The following is a 15,068-nucleotide window of genomic DNA, read 5'->3' on the forward strand; positions in this document are numbered from 1 at the left end:
TAGGCGCGCTTCAAGCGCTCATAGAAGGCATCTTTGGTCACATAAAGAACCTCGCTTTGATGCGGATGGCGGCTAGACGTTCAGTCACCGGAGTGAATGATAGTACTCGGCGACGGAGTCTCTCTCCCACCACGAATCAAACACCAAACTTGCGCTCCTTTTTATGACCACTGTAGTAAATGCCACAAGGACCTACTCGTCTCAGTCCTTGTCCCGTCCATCGCATTTCTTGGACGGCGGTGATGTCAGCCTTCACTCTAACGAGGACATCAACCAGCTGTGCAGCGGCACCTTCCCAATTAAGGACCGGACATTCCAGGTGCATGCTCTTAAATTATTACCCTTAGTGCGTTTGCCATGGTCGTCATCAAAAGGAGGGTTTCTCATCCGAGGCTGTTGGTAGTTTTTTACGTGGCGGGTCCCAAACCCAGCGCACAACCCTATGTAGGGGATGTTTCGCCTGCTCACTTTAGCTCGCCTTCAAACGGATGTTCTTAGGCTACCCAGAGGATACTTGGTCAAAGACCGGAAGTCATGATCTGCTTCGGCCATGTGTAAACGAATCGTTTCTGGCCACTCCCAAGTGAATGGCGATCAGAGAACTTTCCTCACTTGCTTTAACTTCTGCACATGACTCCATCCTCCAACTATTCAACAATATTAAGGTGACATGCAAAACTACCTTCAGTAACCTTGACCCGATTATCGAAGTTGACAGTGGCTTAACCCTCTAACAGGCAAGACCGCCCTGAGGCGGCCTTTAAAAAATTGTCACAAATTAATAAGAAAGTTTTTTGTTATCTACAACTGTTATAAGAACCGTTATATAATACATCAACTTATATTTTCTTAGTATCAACAAATTTATTGTGACGTTTCGTTTTGTTGCTATCGTCAGCTGAATGCAGAAATTGTTAGAGGTCAATTAATTGCAGCGTCGAAGTTAAAATTTTCAAAATTAAAATAAAAAGTGTTTTATCGAAATATTCATATGGAAGAATTTGTTTTTTGATTAAATAAGTTAATTTATTTTAACTTAATATACTTTTTAATAAAAAATAAAAAGTAGTTCGGGTTTTAAGAACCCAAACACAAAGACCGCCTCAGGGCGGCCTTGCCTGTTTACGCGAAGTTTTTCTTAGGTATTTCTTTGATTGTTAGTGTTGTAATATATTTGCCAGTAGTATTTTTTTATTTTTATTTTCATAAGAAATGGAGCACAAAAATGGCAGGAAGTTTAATATAAGTAAGCGTAGTGATGATGAGCTGCTTCAGTTAAAGGAATCAGTTGAAATAGACGAGGATGATAGTGATTTTAACAGATGAAATCTCTCCGGAAGATGAACATGTCATTTCAGCGTGTATTCGGGAAATGAATGAAGCAACTGATTCATTTATATAAATCACAGCTATGGCCTCGTATATAAGTTCCATTGATGAAATACCTGAAGCATCTTCCTCTATCGCAGAAAGGTCATTGACAGCAATACATTTCAAACTAAAAAAAGATCCTGTTCTCCATTACCAACCTTGGAAACTACTGGTCCCTTAGTCATTCCCTCTTCTGGAGTTTTTGCAGGATCAGGTATACTTGTATGTTTTTCATTCAAAGTTTGCACTTGATTGCTTCGGTCGATAACATATGTTTTTAACGTTTACCGTTATTCGAATTAGGAGGGCTATTGGGGTAAAAATGCTTTCTCTCCAATTCAAGAAACGATGAATGTAAAACAGTTTTTGGCGATAAGAGATGAAAGCAAGAGGATTATAAAAGTTAAACTGTGATATGATACATTGTTTCGTATCCGAAAATTGTCAGATGCACTCAACAAATGGCACGATTCTGTTCCAAAGCCTGCTCGCTTTAGCTTCGATGAGCAAATGTGTAGCACAAAATTAAATCGTCAATTTCGGCAATATATGCCAAATAAGCCACACAAGTGGGGAATAAAATTGTTCGTCTTGTGTGACTCCAGTGGATTTGCGTATCGCTTCGAAGTCTTTAACGGCGCTGGCGATAACATCATTTTACCAGGGCAGCCGGATCTTGGAAGTACTGTAAATGTAGTTGTACGACTATCACAAACAATACCTGATTTTGCTCATCACATTCTCTACTTTGACAACTTCTATACATCGTCACCTCTGTTGGTATATTTACGCATAAGGGGCATATACAGCTTGGGAACGATACGAGCGAACCGAATACCAAAATGCAAGCTTCCGTTGGATAAGGATGTAAAGAACGAAGAAAGAGGCTACTAAATTGAGTACGTTGGTGCTCCATATGGTGTCGATATTAACACGGTTTTGTAGAAAGACCACAAGACAGTCCGATTGGCATCAACTTACGTTGGCATTTAGCCATGAGGGAAAATGAATACGAGCAATCGGCATATTGAAGTAGAATGCCCCCAAATTATACGGGAATATAATAGCCATATGGGGGAAATAGACTTAATGGATGGACTTATGGGTCGTTACCATATCCACGCAAAGACACGAAATCCGATAACACGGCTTTTTTACCATTTCGTAGATATGGCTGCGACAAATGCATATATTTTGTATCGACGTCTGCATTTATAAAATTCCAACAGCCATCTATCTTCACAAGCTTTATGCTGACACGCAAATGGTTTAATCACTAAGTAAGGATATACATACATGTATGTGTACATCAGGTTAGAAAAGAAAATGGTTCACAAGCTTAAATGCTAACACGCAAATGCTTTGTTCCCGAAGGAGGCGTAGCAGGACGTCGATCGAAATTGACGATATGCGGGCGATAGTTAATTCAAACTGAACTGCTGTGCAGTGGGGACGATCTCTTTTGTTGGCTGGCATCCCGCTCCGTGTATCGAGTGTGATGTGTATGTGATTGTGTGGGTGTGAGATGCTCTCACATGTGGGTTGTATTGATGTGGACTGTGGTGTGGTGATGTCGAGGTGAATGTGGTGAGTGTAGCGTGTTAGCGATGTGTGTAGGTGAGGTTTCGGGCAGGCGACTAAGGTTCATTTAGCCAAATAGTTGAGGTTAAGGCCATCACCTAAAAATATTTTGTCAATTCTTTCATATATATGGATAAATTATTCCCATGTTATCCATATGCGCATTAGTTAATCTGAGAAATATCTTAATGATACTATATATCAGTATAGGTGTGAGTTCCTTCTAAACTTTCGTGGATAAATGTCTCGAGTTAAGTTACACCAGTATCTTTATTTAATTATTTGAAATTCATTATTTTGGTAACGACGCTGAATTCATGTGAACGTATTTACTATCCGTCATTTAAAAATTAACACAGTTGAAGCTCCGTAACTCGCAATGCGACATACGTAAATATCTTTTTCTTTACTGGGCTTACGCTGTTATAGCCGAGTTAACAACAGCGCACCAGTCGTTTCTTCTTTTCGGTACGTGGCGCCAATTGGATATTCCAAGCGTAGCCAGGTCCTTCTCCACCTGGTCCTTCCAACGGAGTGGAGGTCTTCCTCTTCCTCTGCTGCCCCCGGCGGGTACTGCGTCGAATACTTTCAGAGCTGGAGTGTTTTCGTCCATCCGGACAACATGACCTAGCCAGCGTAGCCGCTGTCTTTTAATTCGCTGACCTATGTCAATGTCGTCGTATATCTCATACAGCTCATCGTTCCTGCGAATGCGATATTCGCCGTTGCCAACGCGCAACGGACCATAAATCTTTCGCAAGACATTTCTCCCGAAAACTCGCAACGTCGACTCATCAGATGTTGTCATCGTCCATGCCTCTGACCATATAGCAAGACGGGAATGATGAGTGACTTATAGAGTTTTGTTTTTGTTCGCCGAGAGACGACTTTACTTCTTAATTGCCTACTTAGTCCGTAGTAGCACCTGTTGGCAAGAGATATCCTCACGTTGTTGTTGATGTTGATGCTGGTTGCTAAATAGACGAAATTATCTACAACTTCAAAGTTATGACAGGAGATATTTCGACTTGCCCTCGTTCACCTCCAGACCCATTTGCTTCGCTGCCTTATCCATTCTGGAGAAAGCAGAACTTACGGCGCGGTTGTACACTCTTATAGAAGATTGTACCTTCTCTGTTTAGTTCTGCAGCTCGAATTATTTTCTCCAGAAGTGGTTGAAAAAGTCACACGAAAGAGAGTCGCCTTGTCTGAAACCTCGTTTGGTATGGAACAGCTCGGAGAGGTCCTTCCCAATCCTGACGGAGCTTTTGGTGTTGCACAACTTCTCTTTACACAGCCGTATTAGTTTTGCGGGGATACCAAATTTAGACATCGCAGCATAAAGCCAACCCCTTTTGTGCTGTCAAAGGCAGCTTTGAAATCGACGAAGAGGTGGTGTGTGTCGATTCTCTTTTCACGGGTCTTTTGCAAACTTTGGCGCATGGTGAATATCAGGCCAGTTGTTGATTTGTTGATGCTGAGCTTTAATCTGTCACACAATACGCTCGATAGAACCTTATATGCGATGTTGAGGAGGCTTATCCCACGGTAGTTGGCGCAGATTGTGGGGTCTCCCTTTTGTGGATTGGGCAGAGTACACTTAAATTCCAATCGTTAACCTTATTAAGATGCATGTATAAATTTGACAGCTGTCGCATCAGTACCTTGTGGAAAAATACAGTTAAAGCAAGATTTGGATCAGGCCCCAGGAAAATCGACCATCAAGGATTTCTATGTCAAGTGGGCCATGAAATGTCGCAGATTATTAAAGTTGAATATTTGCCGCGTTGTGTCACATACTTTTAAGTTTTTTTTTCAGCGTGAAGAACACATGAAAAATTTCAATTGTTTAACAAAAAATTATGTAAAATATTAATATTTAAACAAATGGATTGTGAAAAAATATCTATAATGTAGCACGAATATTTTTCTTTCACTTCACAAAATTTCATCGATTTATCTCCAGTAGTTTATGAGAAAATAATTTTACAATTTTATCGTGCTCTAAATTTCAACCTTCAACAACTTTAACAAAAAATAGAAATTTGACGAAATATTTAAATCACAGGGTATGCGACTGATACCCTTCTTAATGAACTGCTAATTTTCAAAATCGGTGATTTTGCGAAATTTTCATGGACCACTTGACGTGGTTTGACCCCCAAGAGAGGTTGTTATCAACGAAAATTGGCGTATGAGAAAGTTCTGTACAAAGTGGGTGCTGCGCGAGCTCACTTTTGACCAAAGACAACGACAAGTTGATGATTCGGAGCAGTGTTTAAGATGTTGAAGTGAATAAATGCGGACGTCTGTATTTTGGGATGGGAATATAATTGGAGATTTTTTCATTAATCCTGGTTAAATTGTTTTAATTATTAAATTTACATATACACTGGTTTCTTTGTCTAAAAAGAAAAAAAAGACAAAGAAAATTAACATACCGTTCAAATTCAATAACTCAAACTTCCTTAACTCGAAGTTCGTCATAACTCAAACTCTTGAATTGGCAATAGAAGACAAATTTCATACAAATTTCCTTCCATAAATCGAACTTCTAAATTGGCACGTGATTCTGCTCAAGTAGAACGCAACGCGTTCATTTATCCCTCTAAATGTTACTATTATATATTATACTGGGGTGGACAATGGAATTCGTCAGCCGGTGTTATAAGAGATGATATGACTTCTTGCACCATAGTTTATGAGGATTCTGAAGAAGAAATTATTCAATCGCCATCCAAAAGTCATGTAACGCATTCCTTTGCAATTTTATGTAAATTCATATTTAAATACGAATATTAATACAACTGACGATCACTACAAAGCACTAAACAGATTGGAATCTTACAAGTATTTCACTGAAACAAACAAGCAAAAAATATATGGTATGTTCAAACAAAAATTACAGAATACGTATTTTATGTAAATAATAATACTGTGTATAAAACCATATTTTAGAACTTTTTAAAAAATGTTATGTTTAAATGAAAACTTCTATAACTCGAAGACTTTCGAACTTGAAGTTTTTTTGTGGATTATGCTGATTCGATTCAACTGTAGTTTCAAAGTACGTCAAACTATGAAGTGACCGACAAAAAACTTGTATCATTTTGAGATATCAAATTAATTAATATGCATTCGTTTCAGGCAAAATTAATAGATGAACACGCAAGAATTGTGAATGTGAGCGAATTATCAACAAACTTTTCTAAAGAAATGTCTGCTATTAAACTGTACCTGCGGGATGATTCCACCCGAATTCAAGATTTATGGCTTGAATTAAGTCAAAATCTCTCCCTTAAATGGACTGCTCTTCATGCAAACATTCAACGCAATGAGGTAAGTTAATGCAATTAACTTCTTTATTTAAAAATGTCCTTTAAAAATTATTATCATATATACTATATTTAACTTGGTGCAAGACATATCTATTTTACTCCGAATTCGGGGGTTTTTATTCTACATCCAAGCCACAAATATCAATCTTATCAAGAAAGAAGGGGCTTCTACCCTGTAGTTTAAGCAATTATTTTCTTGGAAAAACTCAAATTTAAATTATCCAAATTCATTCTCATTAATTGTGTAAATATTGACATTTTAATTAGGTTGTAGTGGGATCGGTATCGAGCGAATGTTGGTCTAGCGATGGGGTCTACGCCGTATTGTGTGCCATTACAAGTAGAAGGTAGCATGATTGTTGTAGTTGCTGCAGTTTAGGGTACTACGTAGGTTGCTATATATATTTCTGGCCTAACAATGTAAATAGGCATATTTATCAACGAAAATGTTTTTTTTTTGTGTTTTTTTTTTTTATTTTTTTTATTATTTTTGATTCGTCACCTGTGACGATCTTATAAACGTCTTTTAAAGCACCGCGATCGTATTTTTTCAGCATTTCTTTACACCAATCCACACGAGCCTTTTTTTGAGCGATTGTCAAATTGTGCGGGATCCAACGAGAACAAACCTTTTTTACGGCCAGGTGTTCATGCAATATCGAATGTATGCTGGTGGGAGAAATGCGTCGGCCACATTGCCTCTATGTGAAGTTTTTCATAGTTGCTATAGGATGGTCTTCATATCAGTTCACGATTTTACGGCATCGATGCACTCTTGTCGGATAAACGTCGGAAAAATGATTGCACGAAAATGTTCACGAGTTAATTCCGTTTTTGAGCGAGCGAATTTTTTAAGCTGTACGATAAAACAATTCACGTTGTGACAAAACCAGTTTTTCACTTTCCAATGGAAATGTCTATAGGATGCCAGAATATATATATAGCCATAGTCGAAAGAATAATCTTAAGTTCATCGATGCACTACAGAGAATAATTAAATTCACTTGACGGTTGTTGGCATCAGCTAACACGAATGGAGTTGTAAAGAGTTGATACGAAAATCCACGTCGAAAGTTGCCCAAAGGACCATAAATCTTCCGCATATTCTTTCACTCGAAAACTCGTAACGTCAACTCATCAGGTGTTGTCATTCAATCTATGCACCATATGGCAGGACGGAAATAATGAGAGAGTTATTCTGCATTGGATATCGAGGCTGACATTGTTATTGGTGTTATTAACACCAAAACGAAGTTATGACTGTCAGCAGTGACGTGGGAGTAAAGTCGGGAGTGCGACGACTGTTTGTTTCAAGTATTTCGTCTTGCTCTCGTTTACTACCAGACGAGTTTTCTTCGCTTTCTTATTTAGTATGGAGAAAATAGAACTAAAAGCGCGGGTGTTGAAGCTATTGATATCAATATCATCGACGTACGCCAGCAGCTGTACACCCTTATAAAAGATTGTGCCTTTTCCATTCAGCTCTGCAGTTCTCCGCCGAGTTTGTATGGTTCGGCCGGGAATCCATCGGCCCCTGCCGCTTTGTTGTTCGTCAGACGGTACTGCTTTCGAACTTCTGCATGGTCGGGCAATTGAACGTCTGTTCCATCGTCATCGATTGGGGAATAAGGTTCGCTTTCTCCTGACGTTATACTTTCATTTCCATTCAGTAGGCTGCAGAAGTGTTCCTTTCATAATTTTTGGTATGCTCTGGGCATCAGTCACTAGATCACCTCTGGGAGTTCTACAAGAGTATGATCCGGTCTTGAAACCCTTCTGTTAGTCGCCGCATCTTTTCATAGAATTTTTGAGCATTACCCCTGTCGGCCAGCTTATCAAGCTCTTCATACTCACGCATTTCGGCTTCTTTCTTTTTCTGTCTGCAAATGCGTCTCGCTTTCCTCTTCAGCTCTCGGTATCTATCCCGCACGAGTTGTGGTCCATCTGATAGGGCATTTCTCATCGTACCAGTTGTTCTTTTGCCTTTTACGAAAACCAAAGGTTTCGTTTTCAGCTGTACGTAAAGAGATTGATATACAATCCACCAGTTCCCTAATACCGAGCTGCTGGTGAGGATTACAAGTGGGGTAAAAAATCGTTCGGCTGTCTGTTGTGATTCCAGCTTTTCGACGTTGAACCTATCTTTTACAATTCAGTTTCGGTGCCACTGGAAAAAGTTACAAACATGACTTGATACACGTATTCCTTGACACCCAATGGGCGAAATCGAATCATTGCCATCGAAAATATATAAAGCAGCGTAACTAAGCTCCACAATATTATTTGGTAATATGGATTGCAATAGAGCGGGCCATTTGTGGGTTTAAATATTTGTAAAAAGTCGGAGTTCCCCCTAATAGTTTAAATGTACATGTCTACCATGCTATTTAAGCGTAATCAAACTTTCGTAGGACAAATCTTTTCAACACCTCTTTCCTAATTGCAAAAATTGGTGAAATCGGATTAAAAGCCCCGCACAATCCCCATATAACAGTTAGGTTAAAAACTACTAAAAGTGCGATAACTCAATAACTAAATACGACAGAGATATAAAATTTATGAGAATATTTTATGGAAGCCGGTGTTAAAATTGGATGATGGGCGTGGCACCTCTCACCTTTAAGTCAAATTCCATACCTCTCAACCTACTTTACCAATTACATACAACCAAATTTGATATATTCCTATATAATGGTGTGAAGATCGACGAAATCAGACAAAAACTACGATTATTTCGCACATAACACAATTTTAAATTCCGTTACTTTTCCTTTTCAGTATACAAATCAAGCAGCAATGAATGTATTAGGATAAGATTTTGTACCAATATTGCCTTTAAGGTATGCCTTCTCAAGTAAACGAGCCGTAACTACTCAAGCACCCAGATACCGAAAATTTATCAAGCTGCGTAACATTGAAAAAAATTTAGAGAAATCGAAAATAAATGATTTTTAACACAACGTAAATTCAAAGTTCTTTTCATTTCAAAACACATAATTTCACGCAGGACAACACCTGCGGAGTCAGCTAGTAAAAAAATAAATATATGTACTTATCTCAAAAGCGATCACCACTAACAGCACTACGAGTACTAACAGTAATTGTCTTTTGTCCATACCTTATAAGTTAGTAGGCAACCAATTACTAAAATTTCTTTTTATATAGAAAAATTGATTTTTTAAAATTGTTAAATTTATAAACTTGAAATATAAACATCTAAAAACTATGATATATATTCCTATTCTGGAGATCCTCTTCTATCAGTCCATACCATTTTTAAGTACGAAACAGCCCAATGGCATGCCATTCTAAAAGACTCCAAAACTTTAATATTGAATTAAATATATGTTTCTTCAATTTAAAATAAAATTAATAAAGGGTTATCTAAGTAGTGATATATTTTTCAATAACCTTTTTTCGACAGATCACGCGAGTTACGTATATACCACCACAAACACCCAATACTAGTTAACCTCGAACCTCTGCCACAACTTCAGATACTGAAGAAATTTTACAAAAATATTTAGGCAAGGTCAGCGACACTTATATATAACGATACTTAAATGTCGCTGCCTAATCGACATTGGTGTCGTTTCACTTAAATAAAATATTATATTAATAACAATTTGTCAATTAAAGTCCCTTATATAAATAAAATACTTAAGTTTCGTTTTGTAAACAGTTTCCTAAAATGTTGCTGCATTTTGAATAATAAATATTAAAGCAATAAGCAATAACAACCGAAATTGATGATTACGTATATGCTTGATCGGCAGTTTCACAGTTTCATATTTCGAATGATTACAATTTAACTTGATTTTCGACCACTGCTCATTCAATTTTTAGTTTTAAGAGTTTAGTCTGAAGACAAACAGAAATGAATATCCGTCAAGAATGTGAGGACCTATCGCCGGAGGTTCTGGCCAAAGTGATGGAAAATGCCATAAAAAGGGCTCAAATGACAATCAACTGTGGCGGCGGTCATTTACATGATATCATATTCTCGACTTGATCCACAAGCAGGATCAAAGTTTTTCATTTTCCAAAAAACATCGGAGTGTAATTTTTGCGCCACCTTTTACATATAATACATAAAACTAAAAATTAAAATATAACTCGCGTGCATCGTGTCATATTATTTTTGTTCGCGGGCTTCCCTCAACTTATGGTCAACATAATCGGCCTACTGAGCGTACTATTCCCAACACCATCACCCATCTTGATACCTAGCATTCATTATTTGATAATATTCGACTTAATAGACCATGTCCAGTATGAAGTGAAGAAAATATAGCGGCCGTAGCTGAGAGTGTACACGAAGACCGTGGAGAGTAAATTCGGCGCCGTTCGCAGCAACTCGGACTGACACATTGAACAATTTGGCGCTTTTACGTGAAGATCTTAAATAAAAAGCGTACACATGCTATATGTGCGAGAACTGAAGCCGCTCGACCTTCACAAACAACATCGCTTTCCTCTATGGGGTCTTGAAAAGTTCCAAGAAGATCCGATGTTTTCGACTTAAATTTTGTTCAGCGATGGGGCCCATTTCTGTTTAATGGGTATGTAAACAAATAAAATTGTTGCATTTAGGACGAAGAGCAACTTGAAGAGATTTAAGTGCTGCCATTTCATTTGGAAAAAACAGCATTTTGATGTGACTTGTGAGTCGGTGGAATTATCGATATTCTAAATTGATTCCGGTGGTTTCAACAAGACAGCACCACTTCCCACACATTAAGCAATGGATTTATTGAGAGAACACTCCGGTGAACAGATAATTTCACGTTTTGCGCCGGTCGATAAAGTCGTTCCCCGCAATCCCGTTTCGATTCAGGACATGGTGAGCTAAACATTACTCGTGTCATTCGCCAGTTACCATTCAAAATGTTCGAACGAGTCAACGAAAATTGGACTCAACGGATGAAAAAATAAATTCTAAAGAATTTGCAGTTTGAGTGTTTTTTCTTTAAAAAAGTAGGGAACCTCGAAATTTATCAGCCTTTATATTGAAACGATCTAGGTATACAAAATTATACAGTTTAATATTCGTTATCGGTTAAAAATTATATACTCAATACTGTTAAATTTAGAAATTTTATTGGCAAATACCAAACGCTAAGCCTGCGGCAATAAAAAAATAGGTATTAGGTACGCAAAGATCTAGTTGTTTGTCAATAGATAGCTCCAGCAGTTAGTGGTGACCGATTTTGATATATCCAAAGCTTGATAAACTTAACCTAGATATTTGAAAAAGAAACTGCTTTATGTCATATAATTTTGATCGTGGGAATATGATAATTTTTTTTAAATAATCGTCATTTGCGGGAATCAACACTTCTGTTAAGTCAACGAAATCGGCAGCGGGAGCACATCGGGAAGTCCAAAGTGAAACAACGTACCATGATTGGTTTCATCACTTCAAAAAAGAATGGATTTTAACGACTGTCCGCGTGAAGGAAGTCCAAAAACCTACGATGACGCCGATGAGAATCGTGTCAGACGCAAGAAAAGCTTACTTCAGTATTGGGGGTCACCCGTCAAAACATTGAAAAGCTGGAAATGACTCAGAAACAAGGAACTGTTGTTCTTTATGACCAGGAGAAGCACGAAAAAGTGATTGTGCTGCATGACAGTGCCCGGCCTTAGTTTACCAAAACCGTTAAAACTTACCAGGAAACGCTTAAATGGGAAGTCCTACCCCACGGCCTAGATTCTTCAGTAGTCCCATTTTAACAATTTGTTTTGAGATTGTACTGTTGCCTTGGACAATAAACTCTACCTCGTCACAAAAAAGTTTTCTGTTTGACGTTTAATTTGGCTTTATAATACATGTATATACATAATAATTGAAATCAAAGTAGCGATAATTATAGAGTCACTGGAGTACGAGATTCTAGTTTGGCAGCTTTCGCGAAAAGTTACAGTGAATCACAAAAGTATTTTGGATGTGAAAATTATTAATCAAAACTTCGTGTCCCTATAATATTAAAAAATTTTTAATATACTTTCCAATCAATTTAATAAAATAAATAGTTTATACTTCATTAATTCATTTTATTTGTAGTTTCGTGTCATTCTCGTGTTGAAATAAAAATTTATTTTTTGACATGCCCATTTTTTCAGCTCTGGAATATAAATTACTTAAGAATGGATAAATAAATGCTTATTGTCTATAAAAACGATATTCGACTCTTTGAGCTGGATGACGGAACCACCGCCGTCCGCCCACTTTCCATATAAGGTTACTGTTAAAAACTACTAAAAGCGCGATAAATCAACAACTGAATACGCCAGACATTAAATTTTAAGACCATGATATAGTATGAGAGAACTTTAATGAGAGCCGGTGTGCAAAAATCTGAAAAAGTGGATGTGGCCCGCCCTCTAACAAGTTTAATGTACATATCTCCTAAACTACTCAAGTTGTAACTATCAAATTTGCTGAGTGCAAATCTTATACGAATTTCTACTGACAATGTAAAAATGTATGAAATCGGAGGATAACTCCGCCCACTTTCCATATAACGTTACTGTTAAAAACTACTAAAAGCGCGATAAATCAACAACGATTTCAGACATTAAATTTTACCACGATATAGTATGAGAGAAAAGAGCCGGTGTGAAGATTGGACAACGGGCGTGGCATTCCTTTTCCATTCTTATGTCACATTGTGAAAATGGTACAACAACCACGCCTACTTCCCCTATAGCACAATTTTAAATTCCACTTGATTCTTTTACTTTCCAGTACACAATTAATATAACGGGATACAACTTTTCACGAATATTGTCTTTAGTGTATGCCACCTTATGACCAAAAATTGTTTAAATCGAAGAAAAACTGTTCAAGCCCCCAGGTATCAAATACCGCAATACCTACAGTTGACTTTTGATCGAAAATATTGATATATACTTGTATAACTGAAATTAAGATATAATGCTTCTCTTATAATGGTATATCTATAAGTCAAAAATGGTTTGAATCGGACCAATACTTCCCTTAGCCGCCATATACTTAATGTAAAGATTTTCGAGCTCCGAGAGTCTTTGTACCACATTATCGGCCAATATGTGAGTTATCCCAATGAAAATAAGAAAGCGTGTTTACTCATAACAGTGTAACTTTGTGCTTAAAATAGATGAATTTGCTCAAAAACTTGGTCTAGCCCTATATAACTAATATCATGATTTTCGAACATCCGGCTGACTTTACGCTATATACAGGAATATAAGATGTTCGGTTGCACCCGAACTTAGCCCTTCCTTACTTGTTAATCTTAGCTTAGGTCTACTAAGACATAAAATTAATGAAGAATTTATGTTCTCAATTTCAATTTACTCTACTAGTTACAGATTGCTGAACTTATGAGACGTACGGAAAATATAACATTGCGCATCGCTTTGATGGAAAACAATTGGGAAAAGAACAATATTAAAATTAAAGACTGTCAAGGCCTTATTCACAACATCGAAAGTAATGTAAGTATTTTACTAAGATCCTTAATTTATTTCCCGGTTTTAGAGATTGTGCTAATACATATATATTTATATTTATATTTATACTCACACTCATTTACATGGAATGTTTGTTATCATATTTATTTTATTGTAGGTTACAGATTTAAAAACCAACTCTGAGATTTTGAAACAATCCATTAGCACCATTTGCAACCATTTTATTCAAAATAATGTAAGATTTAAACTACTTTTTATCAGTTATTAAATGCTTACTTGTTATTTTCATTCTAGAAGTTACAGGATGATGGTGAGGAATACAAACAAAATACAACAGTGATAAGAATAAAAAACTAATATCCTAGTGTAGCACACTTCCATTCATAAATATTTACATCAATAAAGCGATTATTAAGTTACCGTCCCAAATGATGTTTGAATAATCTTATATTGGAATTCAGTACTTTGATACAGTCACAAGTCTCTAAATTTGAGATATTAATGTCGGTATTCGGGCAGCAGTCTCATGTTACTAATAGTGACTTTTGTTTTGTGAAGTCCCCTTAGTGACTTTGTCTAAGTGAATTTGTCTCATTTCTAGTTGACCTCATTTCTAATTCAAAATAGTATAAAATTTGTCAGTTGTTTTCGAATAAATAACTGAGACAGTTTTGTGAAAATGGAGAAAAATATTTCGCTATTTTATTTTCCAATGAAAGAAAAGAGAAAGAAGAGAGGTAATATAGTACATCAATAATTGTAATATTACTAAATAATCATCAAGTTTTGTATTTTTAGCAACACTTGCAGGCTCGATTTCAAGGATAAAGGATTGCATACTTATTCCAGTGTGAGAGCGCCAGATCGAACAAAATAATGATTTTTGGGCATTTAAATTAAAACACCCAACATTTGTTACAATTAAAAATAATTTTATATTGGAGTTCTAATATACCGCGAAACTATTTACATCTTTTTTATGGCATATTAAAACAACTGACTTAAGCAGTAATCCATGTCAAATTTCATGAAGATACCACGTCAAATGCGAAAGTTTTCCATACAAGCCCTTGATTCCGATCGTTCCGTTTGTATGGCAGCTATATGCTATAGTTAACCGATCTGAACAATTTCTGCGGAGATTACATTTTTGCCTTAGAAAATAACCTGTGCTAACTTTTGTGATTATACATTGTCGACTTGGCTCTCACGTCACTTTTGACAGTCATACCATCGAAGTCGTAGATAATTTCGTCTATCTTGGAACCAGTATTAACACAAATAACAACGTCAGCCTCAAAATCCGATATAGAATATCTC

General features: G+C 36.8%; 1 protein-coding gene across 2 annotated transcripts in view; it reads left to right on the forward strand.

Annotated features, from left to right (window-relative positions):
* Positions 1-14,177, forward strand: part of LOC126756580 (uncharacterized) — a 34,638-nt gene extending 20,461 nt beyond the window's left edge. Inside the window, exons 4-7 of one of the 2 annotated variants that reach the window (XM_050469769.1) lie at positions 6,100-6,291; positions 13,641-13,772; positions 13,906-13,983; positions 14,043-14,177. In XM_050469769.1, coding sequence (XP_050325726.1) covers positions 6,100-6,291; positions 13,641-13,772; positions 13,906-13,983; positions 14,043-14,105 — 465 coding nt within the window. In that variant the 3' untranslated portion in view covers positions 14,106-14,177. The remainder of the gene's footprint in view (positions 1-6,099; positions 6,292-13,640; positions 13,773-13,905; positions 13,984-14,042) is intronic. The other variant, XM_050469770.1, reaches the window with a different exon arrangement.
* The last annotated feature ends 891 nt before the right edge of the window (positions 14,178-15,068 follow it).

The sequence above is a fragment of the Bactrocera neohumeralis genome, chromosome 4, assembly GCF_024586455.1.
Source record: "Bactrocera neohumeralis isolate Rockhampton chromosome 4, APGP_CSIRO_Bneo_wtdbg2-racon-allhic-juicebox.fasta_v2, whole genome shotgun sequence".
Classification (NCBI taxonomy): Eukaryota; Metazoa; Arthropoda; class Insecta; order Diptera; family Tephritidae; genus Bactrocera; species Bactrocera neohumeralis.